This window comes from Electrophorus electricus, chromosome 26, assembly GCF_041902795.1.
Source record: "Electrophorus electricus isolate QZ-2024a chromosome 26, ASM4190279v1, whole genome shotgun sequence".
NCBI lineage: Eukaryota > Metazoa > Chordata > Actinopteri > Gymnotiformes > Gymnotidae > Electrophorus > Electrophorus electricus.
In genome coordinates this window covers 9,573,824-9,596,571 of record NC_137522.1, presented here as the reverse complement: position 1 = coordinate 9,596,571, position 22,748 = coordinate 9,573,824, and the positions used below count along the sequence as shown (strand labels likewise).

At 44.2% G+C, this 22,748-nt stretch overlaps 1 protein-coding gene across 3 annotated transcripts in view; it reads left to right on the top strand.

Moving 5' to 3' along the window:
- mier2 (mesoderm induction early response 1, family member 2) overlaps window positions 1-17,033 on the top strand; it is a 35,078-nt gene extending 18,045 nt beyond the window's left edge. The window contains exons 2-14 of one of the 3 annotated variants that reach the window (XM_081708419.1): window positions 397-2,666; window positions 3,817-3,989; window positions 9,831-9,953; window positions 10,447-10,561; window positions 10,868-10,956; window positions 11,055-11,124; window positions 11,203-11,354; window positions 11,643-11,724; window positions 11,830-11,924; window positions 12,063-12,193; window positions 12,332-12,432; window positions 12,819-12,943; window positions 13,238-13,374. In XM_081708419.1, coding sequence (XP_081564545.1) covers window positions 3,825-3,989; window positions 9,831-9,953; window positions 10,447-10,561; window positions 10,868-10,956; window positions 11,055-11,124; window positions 11,203-11,354; window positions 11,643-11,724; window positions 11,830-11,924; window positions 12,063-12,193; window positions 12,332-12,432; window positions 12,819-12,901 — 1,206 coding nt within the window. In that variant the 5' untranslated portion in view covers window positions 397-2,666; window positions 3,817-3,824 and the 3' untranslated portion in view covers window positions 12,902-12,943; window positions 13,238-13,374. Of the gene's footprint in view, window positions 1-396; window positions 2,667-3,099; window positions 3,570-3,816; window positions 3,990-9,830; window positions 9,954-10,446; window positions 10,562-10,819; window positions 10,957-11,054; window positions 11,125-11,202; window positions 11,355-11,642; window positions 11,725-11,808; window positions 11,925-12,062; window positions 12,194-12,331; window positions 12,433-12,818; window positions 12,944-13,237 lie in introns of those variants that run through there. The other 2 variants (XM_081708417.1, XM_081708418.1) reach the window with 2 other exon arrangements.
- Window positions 17,034-22,748: the final 5,715 nt, after the last annotated feature.

Sequence of the window (22,748 nt, the reverse complement as noted above, 5' to 3'; positions counted from 1 at the left end):
TTATGAAATTCAAACACGCCAGCGTGCCTCCCACCCGCAGCCTTTTGTGTGACTAAGGACACAGACACTGGGGTTGGCACTTTGTGTGGCGCTTTGAAATTCTTAATCAGTTCCAAGCTTTTAAGCTTCATGTGTCTTTGCGTCTTACTCATTACACTGCCACACAAAACTCCTCTGACTTCCTTTTGATCCATATTATGAGAATATGATTTTTCAGAAAAACGCACGTTACATGCATGGTGATCTGAAAATAAACAGGCCGAGTTAAAAGAATTCCTGTTACTGGCCAAATTAGAAGTTTTTCAGCATAATATGAATTCTGATGCTCGTAATCCCATGCCGGTCTGTTCCGTATCTGAACACTGAGTGTGACCTTCTGTGTTTCTTTCTACACAGCAAAACATCCAGTGTTAAATTAAGCTGGATGTAAATAAACACTGGCTGACTTCAATCAACACTTCAGTGAAGATGTTAAACCACCACTCACAGTCAAGGATTTGAGAAGGAAGCAGCGCCAGCACTAGCAAATGTCCTGACCTAGCACTTTACACCCAGGGTCCTGGACAACTCCTGCACATCAAATGTTAGTGATCTGCAATACACTGAACCCTTGGAGTGGCTGAGTGGAATGTGTTGGAGGCTTGGAAAACTGGAATGTGCAGTGGAGGGGAACTCCATGGAAGGCATTCAAAAATACCTCTATAGCAGTAAAGGAAGAGGTTAAAGATATATTTGAAAAACCATAGTTAGAATGCTGAGTGTAAGAACCAACAATGGTATAAGAAAACAACAATATTTAAGAACTAAATACTATGGCAATGGTATATTTGCATGAACAGAGGTTTTGCAACTTTTGTTTAAGATGTGGAACTGAACGATTTTATGTGAAAAGTGAAAAATTTGTTATCGACAAGAAATTTCCATGAATGCAGTGCACACAAAATACCTTTACAAATATCAGATGGCTGGATAATCCCTTAGATCAACACAGAACATTTAGCATGGTGTATCTCCATTATTCAGTGAGGTTCCTGATCAAGAGACTTAAATGTGCAGAGAACAAAACCAAACAAAACCTTAACTCTTCTGGGGACGTTCGGGAAAATATTTTAATTAATAAAATACGTGTCAAACAAGTGCATGGTGTGTGTGCTTCTTAAATTTGAAACAACATCTTGTTAACTGTCAAATCAAGGGAAACTCCTTTTCATATTTACGGTGCCTGAGTGTATAGCTACTTCCTGTTCCAATACCCAGCTGTGTGGGCATGCATATTACGAGCAGTAAACAAGCAACTTATAAGTGACGAGTAAAAATACGTGAAAACACTAATTACAAAATCCCAAGATGAGACAAGCCTTTTGAGGCTGTGGGCACATTTGAGAAACAGTTTGTACTGATGTTAAGATAATGTTGCTGTACACCAAACAGAGGCATTTCTGGGAAATAATGATGCTAGAATCAACAAATCTGTGCAGCTCTGCAGTCAATCTGCATCTCAGTCATAAACTGTGTCTCCATCAAACCTGCCTTGCTTTTTAATACCTTTAAAGAATGCCAGTTTTGGGAATATCTTGAAATGACCCTTTTGCTGTTGTTTCACATGTTTGTAGGTTTCACTGTGCTTCGGTATTTTCTCTATGTTGGCCAAACCACAGTATCTTTCCACTGACCCTAAATCAGTTTTACAGTTTCTGATAAAGCAATTAAGTGGGAGTATATAGGCATGTGCAGGCCAAAGATCAGCAAACCTGCAGCTTGTATCTGGACCTGCTGACTTTATCAGCGAGATACACACTTGCCCTGCCCCTGATCTCCTGGTTTCTATGGTTGGCTGTTGGGGCAGAAGGTGTTTAATACCAGGGCTGTTATTGTGAGTTCCCTGCACACGAATCACCCGTTTCTCCTGGTTAACTGTAGACACAAACCATAACAGGTGGATCACACTACCATTTACAGGGATACATCTAAACACACAGATGCCATGTCTTCTCTCTCTGCTGGTTTCAACAGCAACACTGAATGTATTAACAGCTATGGGCAGATAACCAATAAGGTTTAAAGAGTAAGTTATATACTGTTTATTATTTAAATAACCTATATGGTTTAAATAGTAAGTAATATACTGTTTATTAAGTTATAGTAAACCACTCTTTTGATGTCACTTAACTGAACCTTCTGCAACAGTTCATTACCTGATTGTAACTTATTTAGCACAACTGCTTAAGATGCCTTCAGTAGCTGGATTTAACATTTGTAAGAATCCAACTTATTTTGTAAGTAAGGTACTGAATAAACTCCGTGTTATATTATGAACATCACAGATTACGAATCAAGTAAATTTCCTGATATCTGTTTTTAAAAGGGGGACGAACAGTAAGCCAGTATTCCTACTTTGAGAAGAGACATTAAAGTATGATTTTTTTTTAAAAGTTTTGATGAGCTAAGTCATGTTACTTTCCCGAAACAAATTATATATAAAAACGTATCTGTAACAGAACCGTCGTTCTGAAACATCTGAATAAGACTCGGCGCACTTCATTGTAAAACCTCGCGAACTCTCATCATTGTTGGTATAACGTTGCAACAATAAAAACCAAGAAGTTGAAGTAGTCCTACACAACATCCGGGCATTCCACCGCTTGCGCAGACTCGGAATGGCGGAGGTAAGTCAACGAAGGGGCTTGGGGAGGAAAAGGACGATAAAAGGAGCCTTGCGGTGCGCTGTGTTTAAAAGGGTGTTTCATAAAACGCGACAGCGTGCGACGCCGGCGCCGGCGCCGGCTGTTTGGGAAAGCGCACAGCAGGCCGCCGTGCAGATAATGAGGAAGTTAGAAGTGTGTACTCTTCTCCGCCTGGCTTGTACGCGTCCTCTGCGTTGAAGAACCGTTCCCAGTTTGCGTGATAGCGCGCTATGGCAAACAAGAGCACACCGGCTCTACGGTGGTGCTGAACTGGGCTAAAGGTGCGCGCCGAGAGGACCGGCTACGCTTTCCGAAGTTTCTGATGGAAACCGAAGAGACGTGATTAGACAGTGTCACTGCCTCTCTGATTCACGCGTCCCCCCCCCCCCCCCCCCCCAAAAAAAAAAAAAAAAACTATTTCCTTCTTGTGCCGGTGCGGAGTCGTTCGTTCAGCACCCACTCAGCAGGAAAGCGCCCCGCTCATCTGCTCCGTCAGGTAGCCTCGCCTCGCCTTGTTCGGCGGCAGACCTCTTTAAAACTGCATTTCGTTTCTTCTCCGGCGAAGAGTTTGCCACTTTAACGGAACTCCGTCGCGTTGTGAGTGAGCGCTGGTGCCGTGCCGTGGTAGTTTTCAACGTCCTGAGATGTTCAGCCCCGGCGGAGTTTGGCTGTCGCCGCCTGTCGCCGCCAGTATAGGCCCGCAGGGCGATTGAACTGTGGATTGATCCGTCGCAACGTAGTTATGTCGTCGTGCAGTGCTAAGACTTTCATGGCCCTGTAAAGGATTTCAGGTGTGATAGGCCAATACTGCTAGGCTACGTGTGCTGTTTCCCGTTTTAACGTTTTCAGGAGCGCTGGATGAGAAGCAAGAAGTAGTTGAAATCGGTAGGAAACGATACATTCTGTTATTCTGTTTGCAGTGACATTAAGAGGAAGCCTATACAAACATGTTTTTGGTACTTGCTCCATGGCATCAGATGTGCTGCCCATTGTGTGGCAAAGGATTCCCAGTTATTGCTTGCAGTCATTACAATAGCCTTTATAAACTGAGCATTCTTAGTTTATAACACACCCCCCCCACACACACACACACACATGCAGGGTTTTTTAAATCTCTGTCACTTTGTTTCAGCTGTCCGAATGGGCTCCACAGATCACCGCCAGGGCCTAGCGCGCGTTCATTGCCTGGGCTATGCCACAACTCTGGAGCTGGCCCCTCAGCCATCCACATCCCTAGAGGAGCAGGAGAGGACCCCGGGGGCCCGGGAGCTTCGGCCCAACACGATGGCCGCACAAGCCTGTTCGGTGAGTTGAGCCTCCCTGCCTTTTTGATCAAATGTTAGCAGAGTTTTATTTTTTAGGAGGTTAGATGGGAAGGGTAATTTGGTGGGAAGTGGTTTGTGGTACGCTGTCACACCAGTTCAATGTCCATGGCTTTGTGTGTCAAGATTTTCTTTTGTGATAAGATGTTCTGTACAGATGTTCTAAATTCTTTACACTTTCCATGATGTATACAGATCAGGTGGTAGGCATCTTCTCTGCTTATACGGATTATTTTATGTATACAGATCAAATATCTGATTTTTGATCATGAAAACCTCTATGGCTTCCAGGGTAGGCCATTTAATCTGTTGCCATTGTCACACTGGGTGATGAGGTGCGTTCCTGTACATGAGGCAGACTGTTAGAGAAGTCTGAATGGGCTTCAGAACTGACCATGCTGATTCTGTTGCTAGTAAGTGAAGGAAAATAAGCTTGTTCATGGAATGCATGGCACTGCCAGCGCACACTACCTCCAACATGTTTCACAAATAAAGTGGTATAGCTTGGATCAACCGCCATTGTTTTTAATTTAATGGAAGTTCTAAGAAGTACTAGTCGCTGAATTCAAAATGGTTGCCAAGGGACTTTTGTTAATTTCAACAGTCCCTACTGTTCATGACACTTCTGACAACCATGTTTCTGTAGTTCTTATAGAATATAATTCACAATGAAGTTAACAGGATGTGTGAACAAACTTTAACTTGATATCACCAGTGTCATATTGAAAATTAAGAAAGTTTGTCTGTTGATGTGATTGTGCTACATTGAACTGGTCTTATGGAGTAACAACATTTATATTTAGCTGACACGTTTATCCAAAGCAATTTACAATTCTGACCTAGTATGACTTGAGCAACTGAGGGTTAAGGGTCTTGGTCAGAGGCCCAACAGTGGCAACCTGGTGGGACTTGAACTGGTAACCTTCTGATTACTAGTGAAGTACCTTAACCACTGAGACACCACTGCCCTGGTAACAACATGAAACCTAGAGCTGACTATTTGAGCGCAATATTTTTAAATATTTTTTTAAATGTCTGAAACATTTTGATTAGCCTAGGCATTTATATGTGCAGCTTTCTAGGGCTTTTTTAAAATAGAGCAGGTGTACCTGTTTGCTCTCGATACTCTAAGGCCAAAGGGCCAAACTGAAGCAGCGTTCAAAGGCTTTCGTGTTAGAAAGAGAATTCGCACCACCTGTGACCATCGAGCAGGACTGAGGACCACATCTCAGCAGTGCAGCAGATCCCACGGGTATAGAAATGACGTCCTGCTCCCTCTGAGATGCAAAACATCGGTCTGGACTGGTTGGACGTAGGACCCTCACTGAGGTCATCAATAGTGTTTTGACATCCTCTGCACTGCTGGCGGTTTCTTCGAAGGGAGGGAGTCTCTGATTGGCTCGACTGCCTGGGGTTCTCTGTTGACCTTGGCGTTTTTGCTGACCACAGAGATATATTCACATTTGCATTTGCATTTTTGCTGACTGGCCCCTTTTCTGCCTTAGTTTTCAGTAACCACAAGGGAAATGTATGCTTGCAGATATTCCCCGAAATATTCAGAGCGGGGAAAGGATTTTGCGCCTTGACATACCGCGCACACGTGCTAAATGACTGGCAAGCGAACGGTAGACAGCCGTTATGCTGGTGGAAAAGGCAGTCTTTGGAAACCCCTACTTTTTAAGTAGACTGCATTTGGGATTTTCCGTCACAAGTTGGAATTCAATATTTTTGATGCAGCTGCTCACATTTCCGTACTTGTCTCTACCTATGCCCGCGAGAGTACGTGAGAGTTTTGTTGGATCACCGTTCAAATATTTGAATTTGCAATATTTTGGTCATCTGCTGTAGTAGTCTTGCTTGGTCTGCTAGGTCCTGTGCAGCTGGTGAACGTCGGCTCGTTTTGGCAAGCCGGATGCTTTGGCTGATTCTCCGGTTGTTTTTTCTGCCTCCCGATGGTCAGCTTTACTTGTTTTGACCCTTTTTTTTTCCTTTTTGGCCCTCATGTTTTCAGACACGAGCCATCGTATGCATGCATTGGTACTGCAAATGAACAGACTTAAATAATGAGCTAAAAACTGCAATAACATGTAAAACTGCAGTCTCCGTTCCGTGGATCCAGAACCCACTCAAGGGTTTTGTAATTGCTGGTAACGAACAAAACAAAAAAATGTAACAAATTTATTCAAATCAGATCTATAAAAGTCACTGCCAGATCTCTCTTCTCCTTACCCAGATGTAACAACAGATTGGCAAGTTAGTTAGAGTAACTGTTCACTTAACTACCAGTAGCTGTAAAATCTAGAACTGGAAATTAGATTTGAGGTTGAAAAAGGTGAATACATAGAAAGCTTGGGTTAGACTTTCATAGGGTTCAGTCATTTGTTGTGGTCTTCAATAATTGTCTTCAAGCATTGCGGTATTGTAAACTCAAAATAGAACAACAAACCTCTTAATTCCTAAGTACTTCTGCAGTTAAATCAAAATATAATATATAAAACATGCCCTTCAAATTAGTTTAACCACAATAATAAAGTGAGTGTGTATGTGAGTGTGTGCGTGTGTGGGACACACCTACTCTTTATGTTTACAATTTTCTACATTTAAAAAAAACAGGAAAGGTATCAGACCAGTGAAATAAGTTGTGATTATGCTGTAATAGTCGATATTTGTTTATCTTAGATTTTAGATTCTTCAAAGTAACTGTCCTTTACTTTGACAGCTTTGCACACTCTTGGTGTTCTCTTAACTAGCTTAATGAGGCACCATCTATGAGGCTTTTCCATTGAAGCCCTTCTCACACATGCAGAGCACTTGTACGGTGAGGGACTAAAGTTCTGAAACAAACTCTTTGTTGAGTGTGTGTGTGTGTGTGTGTGTGTGTGTGTGTGTGTATGTATGTATGTATGTATGTATATATATATATGTGTATATATATATGTATGTATATATATATATATATATATATATATATATATATATATATATATATATATATATATATATGTGTGTGTGTGTGTATATATATATATATATATATATATATATATATATATGTATATATATATATATGTGTGTATATATATATATATGTGTGTGTGTGTGTATATATATATATATATATATATATATATATATATATATATATATATATATATATATATAAGAAAGTGGCTGTTTCATGTTGATCATATTATCTTTATCAACAGTTGGAGCTGTCTGCATGCTTAAAACATCCTTTTAATTGTTTTAATGTTTTGCTGGATTGTACTTTTTATTTGTAGGAATGCAACACAAAAAAGACAAAACATAAACAAAGTTTAAAAAAAAAATGAAGGATTGATTGATTGCTTATAGACGAACAGTCTGTTTAAAGGCCCCTTTTTCATTACAATCAGATTACTGTCGCACCGTGACATGCTCCAAGTGACAGTGTGAGATGTTCATGCAGAATAAATTTGACAGCATTTTTTGTTCTTCTAATTCATCTGCTGCTCTGCAGATCTGTTCAAGTGAAAAGCCGAAAGTGCCCGAGTGTCAAAATGGGAAAAGTCAAGGACTTTTAAAAAAGTGTAAAAGTCGTTATCTTCACGAAATGACACCATGTCTGTGTTATGTTACACTGTTGCTTTCTGATTATAATTGCCAGCCATACTCCAAAATATGTTCCCCGTCAGGTTACCTCACTGCATTGTACCTTATGTAAATAGCAGGTAATGGTATGAGTATGAAAGGGGCCCAGTAAATCTAAATTCACCTTCTTACCCGGGCCCCGATCTGCCTGCCGGATTCCGTGGAGAGCCAAGGATTAGTGAGACAATAGAGGGTGGGGCCGAAAATGGTCGCATGTTATCATGCGTGTTCAAACTTTTCATGTAACAGCGTTGCATGTTATCAGGCTGTGTACAGCTTTGATGGAAAAAGTTTGCAACCCCTTCAGAGTCATCTGAGGTTCTGCATGAACTGTTAAAATGTTCTCTGATCTCCGTGTAAGCCACGATCATGGACAATGTCTTTTAACGTATATCACAAACAAGACCTAATGTATGCAACGTCTTTACTCAACAAAACAGTCACAGTTATTGATGGGGGGGGGGGGGGGGGGGGCGGGCACTGGACAAAGCCCATCAACTAGTTGAGCCTCCTTTATGGACAGGGAGGTTAAGCAAGCGATTTGTCCAGAGCAGCCCCCGCACAGCCGAGGGGAGGCTTCTTATCCCGGGCCTCTGCACAAAACTGTTTCAGCTCATGTATATTTTTGGGATATCTGGCTTGAATTGCCTGTTTTAGATCAACCCGCAGCATTTCAACGGGAGTGTGGTCAGGACTCTGACACGGAAATACGGAAAAATACGGAGCTCATTTAATACATTTCAAATACAGAATTCCTTCTGTTTGTCACACTGTTATTAATTTAATTGTGCATTTTGTATCGTCATGTTGGTGACCCGATCTCTTTTCAATTTTGGATCACAGTCAGCTCTGACGTTCTCTAGAATTTCCCTTTACAACCTTGATTTGATTCTTATTTCATTCCAGTGATTGTTAGCTGTCCCGGTCCTGAGGAACAGGTCATCCCTACACCGTTGTGCTCCCATCATGCTTCGCAGTTAGGATAAGGTTTTGGTGTTGACATGCAACCCTGTGAGCATATGCCCAAAAGTTAGACTATTGTGTACGGTTGGCCTTTTGTTACATTAGTCATGTAGATGCTCCCAGTGACTGCAGTGGGGTTTTAATTATTAGTGTGTGTGTGAGTGTGTGAGTGTGTGGGTGAGTGTGTGTGTGTGTGTGTGTGTGTGTGTGTGTGTGTGTGTGTGTGAGTATGTATGTGAGCGTGAGCAGTAGCAGATCTCTCATGAACACCACTCATGTTCACGGTTTCTTTAGCTGATGATAAACTAATGAACACAGATGGTATCGAGTGCCCAAGGTAGCTGCAGCTCATTAGCTGGGTTCTCGTCTGCTACGTACACTCCTAGCTTTGTTAGCTGCGCTGCGGAGTAGCGACAGCGCCCAGTTTCTTCAGCCTTCAGTTTGTGGTCTGTGGCGGACTGAGTCTTTTGAAATGCCTTTGTAGTCCTTTTGTCTTAGAAGCGTCAGCAGCTTCTCTGGCCCTCTGAAGTCCCATTTGATCTGGTCGTATTGCACTTGAACAGGATTCTGTCATAGAACACGCACACACAAGTGTGGTTTTTCTCAAATTGCAGGCGGGCCAAACCTCCACCTGCTCTCCCTGTAACATCTCAGTGCTGTTTAGTCTCTTCTCAAGTGGCCCTAAAAGTTGGTGTACTTTTTCCATCAATAAAGCTATGGAAATGTAAAATCCTTTTAGTGTTGTTTGTGTGTATGTGTTAAATAAGATTTATTATTTATTTTTTTGACTTGGATGAAGATCAGATTGCGTGCAAGGAACATTTGAAGCAGAAGTATGGATAATTGATGTAGAAGTGTGGATAATGCCAAGCTTTGAAAGCTTGCCTGTGTGTGTGAGAGAGAGAGAGAGGTAGAGAGAGAGGTAGAGAGAGAGAGAGGTAGAGAGAGAGAGAGAGAGGTAGAGAGAGAGAGAGAGAGAGGTAGAGAGAGAGAGAGAGAGAGAGAGAGAGAGAGGTAGAGAGAGAGAGAGAGAGGTAGAGAGAGAGAGAGAGAGGTGTAGAGAGAGAGAGAGAGAGGTAGAGAGAGAGAGAGAGGTAGAGAGAGAGAGAGAGGTAGAGAGAGAGAGGTAGAGAGAGAGAGAGAGAGAGGTAGAGAGAGAGAGAGAGAGAGAGAGAGAGAGAGAGAGAGAGGGGCGCGTGGGTTCTCTAACGTGTGCGTGTGTGATTTGTAGGGTGGGGAGCTGCCCCTGGAGGAGCTGCTGGCCCTCTACGGCTACGACATGTCCCGCCGCATGCTGCAGCAGCCGCAGGCCAGCCAGATAGCCACCACGCTGCCTGAAACCACTGTGGACAAGGCAAGTAACACCTCTGCCATCATCACCAAATCATGAAACACCCACCTCTGCCATCATCAACCACAACGTGAAGATTTGGGAAGGGAAAAAACCAAGACGCAGCTAAAGATTCCTGTGCTCCTGGAAAGCTCTAGTGACTAGACATTTTAACCAGTGTCAGTTTTCCCCCTTTTTTCAAACGTTCATGTTACAGCACTGTATTAGACACTTGTATGTAAGGAGCATAATCAAAATGTGTTTTACATATATATTGTGGATTGAGGCTGATATGTAACATGACCTGACACAGCGATTATAAAAACGTGTGTTTTCATCATGTCATTTACTGCCAGGTGTCCCTTGTCAGTTTTGTGTTTTTGAGTCTTAAAACAAGCTCCCAGTGTCTTGAGCAGAACAAAGCTTTGTCTGTGCTGTTTAGGCAAACGGTAAAGACATAGGTTAGCAAGGCTGCTGCTCCATTTCTGATTGGCTGATGGAGTCTTTGCTTGTTCAGATCGCCAAGGATCTGTTCTCCGGAGAGGAGGACGAGGACACGCGGTCTTCAGCCGATGACCTCGCGGCGTCGGTCACCTCCCGTGCTGCTGATCTCGTGCGGTGCCATATAAAAGGTGTGACATCACTGCACCTGATGATGAAGTCACACTTTGACCGAACATGTGAACTTCTAATGCAAGTTCAGCAAGTCGTGCATCAAAAATGTAAATTATTTCAGCAGTAAATAACATATAAAATCATTAAATTAATTGACTCTTTAAACAAGCTTTAATTTAGGGCTTTTGGTTCTAGATTAGACTATTTTAGTGATAAGCTTCTAAAGCCTACCTCTTGTTTGAACCTGAATCCCTTAACTTCCCAAATCGGCACAGCAGTATTCCATTTGTCTGAGCATCCTGTCATGTCGGTGTCCACTCAAGGCCTTCCGGGTGAAGACAAGGACGCAGCAGTCAGCTCCTCGGATGAGGATTCAGACGGCACGTCCGGCCCCTCCAATGACGGACGCAAGGTTGGAAATCGGGTTTCCTGAGTGTGTTGAGAAAAGACAACCGTTGTTTAAAAATCTGAAATGTACATGACATTATTTAATGGTCACGTCTCCTCCAGGACATCATGGTGGGCCCCCAGTACCAGGTCAACATTCCCTCGCTCAGCTCCGCCACGCGCTATGAAAGAGGTGAGGTAGCCTCTCTACTCCCATGCACACCCCTCCGCCCCCACAACTCTTCACTCCATGTCCCCTTTACCCTGTCAGCCTACGAGAGCGAGGACCAGTTGCTATGGACACCGGGCATGCTGTCCGCCCCAACTGTGGAGGAGTTCTTGCTGCAGGTGCAGAGATGCATGGGCCAGGCCGGGGACGTGGACGCCCTCACCTCAGGAGACCTGGTCAAGGACAACGAGCAGGTGCAACCGAAGCCGTTGCACATCAGGAGGGACAGCCAACTAGTAAAACATATGATGCGCAGTAAAGCACATTCCACAGCTGTCCATCATTTACCCTTTAAAATGTTACACCAAAAGCTTAATAACATTTACTGATTGGCAAATGCATGCTTCAAATACATGCTTTCATAAAGTGACATGCGCAGACCCCGGCTGAATGTTTCCCGGTCGATGTTCTTGCTTGGTCGTAAACGGCGCACTGCCTCGCTAGCATCTCATTCGTCGCTTGTCCCGCGGCTTCTTTTGAAGGCCCTCTATGAGCTGGTGAAATGCAACTTCAACACGGACGAGGCTCTGAGGAGACTGTGCTTCAACGTGAAGGTGTTCAGCGGTGAGACAGGCGCGCCCTGACGAGGCTTTCCATCGTCACCTTTTGGCTCCAGTCTGTAACGTATAACCTTGATTTAATTGCCAGTCGACCTTGTATCTTTCCCAGAGGAGCTTTGTGCTTGGAGTGAGGAAGAGTGTCGAAACTTTGAACACGGCTACCGTGTCCATGGAAAGAATTTTCACCTCATACAGGCCAACAAGGTGAGCAGCTATGCAGGAAGTGCCGCTTAATGTAAGCGCACTGACATTCCCTTCAAATCCAGTCTTACAGACCAGTTCATACTACAAAAGAGCTGTTTCTATCTCTCTCACTCTTCCTCCCACCTGTCTTTCTCTCAGGTGCGCACACGCTCTGTGGGCGAGTGTGTGCAGTACTACTACATGTGGAAGAAGTCGGAGCGGCACGAGTATTTTACGCAGCAGGCTACCAAGCTGGGCCGACGGAAGTACCCTCTCCAGTCAGGAACCATGTGCGTGGGAGTGTAGATCCTCGACCCCATAAACCTGCTTAACCACAGCTGGCCACTCAAAGTACACATGTCTAGTGTTAACCTGAGTCTGTCTGAGCTTAATGTGTGTGTGTGTGTGTGTGTGTGTGTGTTTTCCAGGGAGGACGGAGATGCAGACATAGAGCATGGCGAAGTGGACAGCCCGAGCTTGCAACTTCGCCCACCCTCACCACCGGCTGTCCTGCAGGCGGAGCAGCAAGGTACCCCCCCCCACACCACCCACCCCCAGTCACTCCCCTGTCAGCCTCCTATCGGCCTTCCTGCTGCCTCCACCCGCTCACCACAGCTATGCCACACCCACTGCTTCACTGTCAACGCTCTACCCTGCTCTTAGATCTTATTTTTTCCTACTTCATCCCGTCATCATTTAGCTTTGTTTCAACTTGCTGTGCAATCCCACATGCTTATTGGTTTGCGTTGTAATTATTGTTTCCTCCATCTGTTTCTCCATTGGCTTGGTTTCGCCCATATTATGCTCCATTGTTCTGTGCTTTTTTTCTTCTTTTTTTTTTTTGTTGTTGTTTGTTTTTGGTTGTTTTGTTTGTTTTTGTTTTTTTTTGTTTGTTTGCCCGCATGGGGGGTCCAGAGGAGGCAAGCCTGAGGTTGGCAGCTCAGGTGCCGGCCCGGCCGCGAAGGAAACGCACGCCCCGTTTCCTCCTAAAGCCTTGAGCTCGCTGCACAGTGCCCACACGTACCGGTCAGGGCCCCCAGGTAAACACACAGGCAGCAAGTGAGAGGTTGAGGGTGGGTTACCAAAAGCCACATGTCCGACGTTCTGTAGAACATGCTGCCATTTAACTAAAGCTTAAATGACTGCTACACTAAATGTAAATCATGGAAATCTGGCTAGATCTGAAGTTTGGGGGGGGGGGGTGGAATCCATCCTACTGTTAGCTAGAGTAGACAGTTCATGTGTTATAATTGGTTGTCTGTGGTTGGTCTGAGTAGCGTAGTACGAGTTTCACCGGCTGCACCAGACCAGGATTTCCCCGTTTTCTCCTTCAGGTGCCGAGCTGGAGATCAGGGAGCGGGAGTTGTGTGCAGAGCCTCCCTCCAGCCTGCAGAGGGAGCCGTCGCAAAGCTTTTTTCTCCCCCAGAGGCCGGTGGCGGACCGTCTCGGCCCGGCCAGCGTTGCGGCTCTCCCGCGCGGCCGCCCCTACGCCTCCACTCCCCTCCACCAGCGAGACCCAGACGTTCTGGGCTCTGGCCTCCACCACCTCCAGCTGGGCTCTTCCGTCGGACACGGCGCGCCCAGCAGATCCTCCGGGCCACGCCCAACTGACCTCTTTTTCCCCCAGAGCCCCACCCCGCCTCCTGCCATCGCCCCGCCCACCGCCGTCCCAGACTTTGGCGGCGTGCTGTACCGCTGTCCCGGCCCTATCCGGCAGCCACGCCCCCTCACGCAGTGACGGCAGGCATGCCGATCGTTCTGGAAAACATTCCGTGTCTAAGCTGGAGACGCTCCCCCCTCTGCTGTTGGCGTGGGACCTAGGTTTTATTTTTACCTAATCTTGACTTTTTTTTTTTTTTTTTTTTTTTTTGCCAAAGCACGGCATCACAACGCCTTTCAGGTGGACCAGGTATAAGCTGCAGCAGCAGTGTTCCGGAGAAGAAGAATATTTATATCAAAGAGCTCTTCTTAGGTACACGTGTGAACGCCTTGGTTTTTGAGGGTAATCCTGGTGTCGGTTTTTTCTCTCGCACCCTGTCGGTTGGTTCTCTTGTTTGTAAACGGGCGGTGTCGTTCAGGTCGTGGCGAGATGATGTCAGCTCCCGGCCCTGGCGTTCTCCAGCGAGCAGCTTTTACAGCTGGCCTCGTCACCCGTGACTTCCCCGGGAGAGTTTTCAGCTTCTGCGTGGCGAAACATGTCAGCTGGCTTTGCTTTCTGGTTTTCGCCGTTTACTGAGCGGTTAAAAAAAAGAAAAGAAAACACAGCTTGGAAGGCTTAGGCGTCTGTTTGGCAGGTTTACTGGGGATGTTGAATCTCAATAGCAGTAGGTAGTAGCTTTATTACCATTCAGACTGTCCATTATGTCCCAGTGAACGTGACCCGAAAGGGCCGGAGCCTCAGACTAGTTTGTGTGAACCAGTCACGGTCAGCAGGAACAGAGGCCTTATCCTTTGGCTCTGCACAGGTGCAGTTTACTGACCAATCAGAAGCCAGTGTTGATCCATGTTTGCCATGTTTGTTTGATTTTTTTTTAAAGGAAGCAAGAGATAGCAGCCCTAGCAGGGTGGTGTGCATTTCCTGGTTATTTTTTCCTACTAGAAATACCTAAACGAGCAACTCAGTCTGAATGAACACATCCGTGTGTTTGATTTTAAATCTTGTAGTGGACAGATCTGATGTGAACTCTTAGAGGACATGCATGCAGAAAGCTGCTGTTTGCTCACTCTGTGTCTTTAGTTCAGATTCAGGGACTGAACATAAGTGACTGCAGCCTGTAACAACAGAGGCCCGATCATCATTTTAGAGGATTCAGAGGGGCCCTAAATTGCTTGTTATAATTATTAATTATGAATAGGATATGAAACACTGAGAAGTGCTGGTTATTTTAATATATATATATATATATATATATATATATATCTGTCATTTCTTGGGGGGTCATTTTAACAAGCATACAGGGCATTTTTTTATTCTCCTTATCAGAGCTGTAGGCCTGTATTTGAATGATGGGCTGTTTGGGTGAGTCCAGATGGAGTTAGCAGTATGTTTCCTTCTGGCAGTCATCAGTTCACTGCTATCAGAAAGCTGGCAAAGGAAAATAAGGTTTGCAAGTAAAGAGGACCGACCGCTGAGTGGTGGTGGGAAGCTCAGTAAGGTTTGAACGGTGTCACTTCAGTGTTAACAGAATGGCAACAGTTGTTGGATTAGGTCAAAGTATTTGCTATGAACCCCAATTTATTCTTCAAAGGAGCACACTTTGCCCAGCTTTGCTGCTGGAAGCCCAGGGTCCAGCACGGCTGGGTTATTTCCCTGCTCAAGCACACCTGACGTACCTCATCTGGTTTAGCCAGTATGTCAGAGTCGGAGAATCACCAAACCACGGTGGACCCTGGGCCCCAAGACCGCAGCCAGTTACACTTCTGCTACGATTTGATTTCTGCATCACAACAAGCTACAATTAAGTTGGTTAGTAACTGGAAATTCTGGTTATTCAGTGAGTTTCTCAAAATCAAATCTCAAAGCTAACCAATTGCAGTTTAATGATAAAGTTGAGGCTTCATGAATGTACACTTCTGTGAGGTGTTTGAAAGTGGACCTCTTAGTAAATGTCTGTTTTTCCAAAGTTCTTAATCATAACATCTTTCCTTTGCATATAGGCCTTATGTTGTGGGGGGTTTTTATTGGGGGGGGGGGTGATTTAAAAAAAAAATTGTATCATTTTGAAATATCCAATTGTTTATTAGGAAAACCATGTAACAAGAAACCCAAGAGATTGGCTGCTTTGTCATGCGCGTGTGAGTGTAGAGCGGATTGTTCTCTTCACTCCCGCTCTGGCGTTCCCGCTCTGGCGTTCCCGCTCTGGCGTTGTCGGTCTGGTCCCAGCCTTCTCATGCTAGGTTTTCCTTGTGCAATATGAAACCCATTTTCTTCAGGGACATTGATTTTTCTTCTCACAGTCTGGAATTATTGATTTATAAATATTTAAAAAGTTTTTTTATTTTTTATTTTTAATAGTCCGTGACTAAATGCATCCTGAACATTCAGTGCCCTTGATGTGATGTGGTTAATGCTACTGTATCTGGCTCACTGCATACAGTTACTCAGGTTGCACGCAGTTCCTGTTCTGGACAGTCCCTTTGTGTGCCTGTGTGTGTGCGCGCCTGTGTGTGTGTGTGTGTGTGTGTGTGTGTGTGTGCGCCTGTGTGTGTGTGTGTGTGTGTGTGTGCGCGCCTGTGCCTGTGTGTGTGTGAGAGAATCAAAGAGAAAAGCAGTGTCTAATCCAGCACCTGGAGGATCCTAAAGTACTCGAATCCAGCGGGAGACCGAGGCAGCACAGGCCTTGTTCTCGGGGTCGCTCCTGGACTCTGTTCTCACCACCCAAGGTCCTCTGGTGCTGCTCATTCCCTGTCTCTGCTTCTGTTAGCTGGACTGTTTGGATATTTTAGTTTTATTAAGGGATTAGAGACACTGCTTTTCCTTCTTTTTTTTTTTTTAAAAAAAAAAAGCAATTTATACATTATTGCCTGTGTTACATTGATATGTTGTCATTACTGTTATATTTTGTAAATAAAAATGTTTAGGAAAACTCTCAAATTAATGTTTAAACGTCTGGCGCTGAGCCAGGGTAAAATTATAGGTTCTGATTCTCATATTAAACACATTTGTTGTATATTTTCTGCAAATGCATAGATGGAGATGACAACAGAGTCGATGTCTCTTCCTGTATTGTGTGTTAAGCAGTAATGAAGCCCTAGGGTGTGTTTGCCTCTCTACCCAGGAGCTACACGATGTGAATACACCCTTTAAATAGTCCTTTACGGCAGAGTTTCGGCACATGTGAATAGTTTTCTCATTTGAGGGCCGTGAACAGATGAAGGTAATCAGACTAATGAAAAATTGCAGGCGTGCGTCTCCCAGCTGTGCACGCTGCTGAGTTGTGAGGGCTGTTGAATCAAAGCAGTGCGCCAGATGATGAAGACCGCTAATGCAGCGCGTGGGAGGTGCCAGGCAGCGTTCTTGAATTTCATAGCAATTGAATGTGCTCTGACTAAAAGCCACTCAAAGAAATGTGTCAAAACCCCGGGTTAACGGTAAACCGTTTACCTGTGACAGTGAGTCTTGTAACGTCAAGTGTTGGAGAAAGACATTTCTGCTGTCGTCAAAAAAAAAGGGGGGGGGGAATGAAATGCAAAATGTTTTCAAGTGCTCCTGTATGTGCTAATATGGGACAGTGTGCCTTTGACTAATGGCTGATAGGTGGTGATTACTGGGATTTTTGGGGTGTCTAGAAGTAATTATCAGCACAATCTACTTGGTGCCAAGTTCTGCCGGAAGGAAGACTTGGGTAGAAGTCTGACATACTTGCAGGAAGGTGGCAGTTCTGTTTTACTCCTGAAACTCTGGAACCTGACCCTGGTCGTGTATCTACACAGGCAGTGGAAGCCATTGTACAAAGCAGTAACTCTACAAGACAGCACTCACATTCACCGTGCTGTTAGTGAACACAGAGCTTGCAGGAAAAGAGCCTTCCATAAATCCGGATCAGTGCTACATTTGGGAAGCCCGGGGAACACTTCATTTGGGAAAGGAGTGAAGACAGCACACAGAACAAGTGAATAAGAAGTTAAAGGATTCAAAGTCATTAAAAAATGCAACATTTTGTAGTTATGTGTTGATCTTTCTGGTCGTGTGCATGTGAGTGTGCATGCATTTCTGACTGTGTCATATCAAATATCACTTCCTGTAATGACTGTAAAGCGCTGGTCTCTGGAATTGTTTTTTACTTGCAAAAACATATGCCCTAGAGACACATGCACAGGCGCACACTGCAGTTCTTCTGAGAATCCTGAAAGCAAAATGATCTGCTATTTTACTATAGAACCTTTTAAAAAGGGTTTGGTTTCAATAGTTGCACATGAGCAGATGTTCATTATTTTTGGAATACTACAGTTGCAGCAGTTCTTTGGTTACAAAATGAATAATTTTGGATGCAGTGCTCAGGAGGTGCTACTACTGTGGGTGTAATATTAAAGCGTCTTGGTAGTCCGCTGTACACAGCAACAAGTTTAAATCGATCTTGTTGAAAACACTGATCAGAGTGGTTTCCACTGCAACATTTATATATATATATAGCTGTTAATGACTGTTAGCACAGTAATGCAAATTAATCAGCATTCAAATGATCCCATAGACAGAGTAAATGAAAGTGAGTTTGCGTGTATGCTGCTTCAATGATAGAATCTGACAGAATGCTACTTTATGTAGTTCTAAATACAGAATCTATACCACTTAAGATGCAGTCACTAATATCACAAGCATCCAAATTATGCAGTGGCCTGTACTATTAAAATGTTTATATTAAATGGAATGAATGAAAATTTTTACTTACGTTCCCTTTGAATGTTATTTTGTACCCCAATAGAGACTTTGAAAGAACAAACTGAAGGATCAATACATCTTAATAAAAAAAATGGACTACAGTGTTTTTCTTTTTTGTACTCTGCTCACTGGACCACTAAGAGCAAGTTTCAAGTTTCAAGTTTCAAGTTTGGTTTATTTGTCACATACATAATCATACACAGTATAACTCGTAGTGAAATGGTTGAGAGTGCTCTGTCCAAACTAAGGAAAAAGAAAACAGGGGTGCATAGAGGAATATATATTCTATATATGTACCAAAATATATTAACAATGTATGTACAATATATGTATATTCTGTTTATATACACAATGTACAATGTATATGGTTGTGTATGTATGTATGTACACAATGTACAGAATGTACAGATCCATTTTGTAAAAAGACATATTTACAGTTTTTATGTTACATGGTGGTAATTGAATATATATACAGTTATGTTACATGGTGGTGGTGGTCCCCACAGTTTATCAGTTTCCCTGAATGGCCTGTGGGAAGAAGCTCCTCTTCAGTCTCTCTGTCTTGGTCTTCTTGCTGCAATCCACGATCAGCTCCTGTCTTACTGACGTTTAGGAGGAGATTATTTTCCTGGCACCAGTTTTCCAGGTGCTTAATCTCCTCCAGGTAGGCCCTCTCATCGTTGTCCGAGATCAGACCCACGACAACGGTGTCGTCAGCAAACTTGACAATGACGCTGGAGCTGGAAGTGGCTGTGCAGTCGTAGGTGTGCAGTGAGTAGAGCAGGGGGCTTAGGACACAACCCTGAGGAGCTCCAGTGCTGAGGGTGAGGGTGGATGAGGCGCAGTTGCCCACCCGTACTGATTGTGGTCTGTCTGTTTGGAAGTTGAAGATCCAGTCGCACAGGGATGTATGTAGTCCTAGATCCCCCAGCTTAGTAGTGAGTAGGGAGGGGATGATGGTGTTAAATGCTGAACTGTAGTCGACAAATAGCATTTTAACATAATTACCCCTCCCTTTGTCCAGGTGGGTCAGTGTGGTGTGGAGCAGATGTGCAATTGCATCATCAGTGGAGCGGTTGTGGCGGTATGCAAACTGCAGTGGGTCCATGGAGGCTGGCAGTGAAGATGTGATGAAGTCTCTGACTAGCTTTTCAAAGCACTTCATCACGACTGATGTGAGGGCAACAGGACGGTAGTCATTGAGGTCGGAGGGTCGAGGTTTCTTCGGGACAGGGACGATGGTGGATCGCTTGAAGCTGGACGGGACGATATCGAGCATCAGGGAGAGATGGAAGATGTCGGTGAATACCGGGGCTAGCTGATCTGCGCAGGCTTTGAGGACCCTCCCGCAGATACCGTCTGGTCCCACCGCCTTCCTGGTATTCACTCTTTTAAACACTCTCCTCACGTCACTCTCCGTGATGATGAGGGGGCGCTGTTCTATGGTGGGCTCTGCGCATGCACCGTTGGCTGCGCCGATAGTACCATTAGCGCTGTTAGCATTAGCGCTGCTAGCATTAACGCGGATAGCATTAGTTTGTTTCTGGTTAATTTGTTACAACACCCTATACATCCCGTGTAAAGTATTTTTGACATTTTCTCTCATGACATCATGTCGTATTTCGTGTGACATAACGTCACCCAGACGGCTCCAGTGTGTCGGCTGCCTCTGGAAGCCTGATGTGAATGCTGAACTCATCACAAACTACACACTGCAAGTCAACCTGTGAGTGTAGGACCACCTCATGGAACTGGGCGCGCACACACTTTTCAGAATATGACAAAATGTCTTTTATCTGTTTGCACCTTTTTTGGAGTTAATTTCGCATCGATATTTTAATGTTCCATTCAGTTATGATTCCATTACACTATTTATTTGTGCATTGTGGGGTTTGACTCCAAAGACTGATCAGAGCCCAGGTAAACAGGAGCAGTCAGAGTCTTAATTGGTGTGTTGGAGTCCGAGCTGATTTACTGAGCAACGGAAGTATCCAAGTATGTTTTTGCAGATTCCCTGCTGATACCGAAGGTGAATCTACTGAAACGTATATACTTGAAAGAGAAACAAAGTATGCAAAGTATTTATTGTGTTTGTGTGTTATTTGGAGAACTGGGTTGAAGAGTGAGGAGTGTCACTCCGCCCAGACCCTTCTCCATGCCCGTGGGCTCTCTGAACCGGCCATATTTCATTCAAGTCTTCGCTCACAGGAATCAGCAGGAAACGGCCAGTTCAGATGCTATCTGAATGATATAAATGCAGGTACTGCAACGAACTCTTGAATACAATATTCTTATAGCAAGAGTGCAAGATAGAAAGACCTCATGCATCGTAATCAAAAGAGAGCATGTAGTATAGTATCAAGCAGAGATTGTCAATCCAGTTCTTGAAACACTTGGGAGAAATTTAGAGGTGCAATAGAACTTAAATGTGGATTGGATTGTACTGAAAATCTCTGGTGCAAGATGTTGCTCTGTATGCCAATAAAATAATAAAATGCTTGTCATTACACTTAAGGTGCTTACAATTCATGGTGTTGTAAGGTAGTTAAGCACTTTAAGCAAATGTTAAAACTAGAGAAAATATCTGAATACCCTTTTCTTTGAACAACATTTACTAGTTTGATTTACATGACATTATAGACACAGTATACAAATTACAGAATAATTTACTTAGGTAAATAAATAAGACTTTTCTCCCTTTATCTCTCTCCTTCTGGATCTTCACCCCACACTGGCAGCAGTGCAGCGACCACACCTACCTAGCTCTGGATGTCTCCAGAAAGAGAAAGGCCGAGATGCATGAGGCTGCACTGGTCTGCTCCAAAGAACTTTCCCTTAACCAATCGGAATATCCGGAATGGCTACCTGCTTTATGAACTGCAGTACACCACACCAGATCAGGTCAGAAACCTCTTTTGGGGTTTTGCAAAAATTCACAAACACACGCACACACTGACTGCCATATATAAGGTACAAGTTCAGTCTCATGGGTTTCTTTGTGCAACGTTCTCCATGTCTCACTGCATCTCTCCCGTGTCTCGCATGCATTTGACTCCTGTCTCCCACGCCGCCAGCCAGCACCGCGTACCCTGGCCGTGGCTCTGCGAGAGGAAGTGCAGTGTGTGTTCTCGCCTTGCACTTGGTACACGGCGAGGATGCGCCTCCGCTACGTTCACGCCCTGAGCTACTGGAGTGGATGGAGCCTTAGCGGCACACGGCGCACGTCTGCAGGGGGCGCGGCCGTGACCGGGGCCGCCACTATGCCTCAGCAAGCCCACGCCCGTCTCTCCTCAGCAATCATCATCGTCATCATCTTCATCATTTCACTTTTTATAGAACCTTTCACAAACCCAAAGATGCTTACATTAGTATGGGGAGCGGAATGTGAAAAAAAAAGAATTTCTGATGTGCGGGATGGGGGGGGGGGAAATAGTTAATGTTCTTAACTCTGGTGGTGTCATGGCTTTGATGTGTGTGTGTGTGTGTGTGTGTGTCCGTGTCCTACAGCACCCTCCTCCATCCCACAGCTGTGGCGAACTGTTCACATGCCAGATCTCAAGGGATTAAGGCCCGTGACATGGACTATGGAAGGTGATCTACCTGACCTTTCCATGGTCTCGCTGGCTGAGTCACGGAAAAAGCAGCAGGCCGGCTTGATTTCACGTGTTCAGGCAATTATGAGGGCAGCACATTATGGTGTGTGTCAGTCTCATCTTAAAATGGATTTAACTCATTTTTCCCCCATCTACATACACACAATACTCATCAATGACAAAACAAAAACAAGGTTTTGGAACATTTTGTAAACGTGTAAAAAAAGAAACAAATATATTTATATAAGGTATTCATCCCTTTCACTTGGTACTTGGTTAAAGCACTTTGGGCAGAAATGTGCGGTCTACCGTTCTGTTAGAATTTTTTTTTCAAGTTCTTTGCAGAATCGTTCGAGCTCAGCCAGATTAGATGAGGAGAGTAGGTGTACAGACACGTTCAGCTCTCTTCAGAACCGCTCCACTGGGTTCAGGTCCAAACTGGAACTCCAGGACTCAGCACAATTTCTTGGCAATATGGTTTGGGTCATTTGTTGAAATATAAACCTATGTGCCAACCAGAGATCTTGGGCACTCAGGAAATGGTTTTCACCCGAGATTGCTTTATATTTTTCTGCATCTGTTTTTCCGTCTATGCTGAGTAGTCTCCCAGTCCCTATCCCAAAAAACCAGCTACGCTGCATAACCCTGCACCCACCGTGTCTGACTGTAGGTTTCGTATTAATGGTTTTAGTTTTCACTCTGGTATACGTCATCATCTGTGAGACCTCGTATGCACAGGTGTGGGTTATTCATAGTTATGTCCAATTAATTTAGGCACCGGTGGACTGCAATGAAGTTGTTGAGCATTTTAAGTACTTTTGATATATGTGGGATGTTTCAGTGTTTTATTTGTAATACACTTACAGAACATTA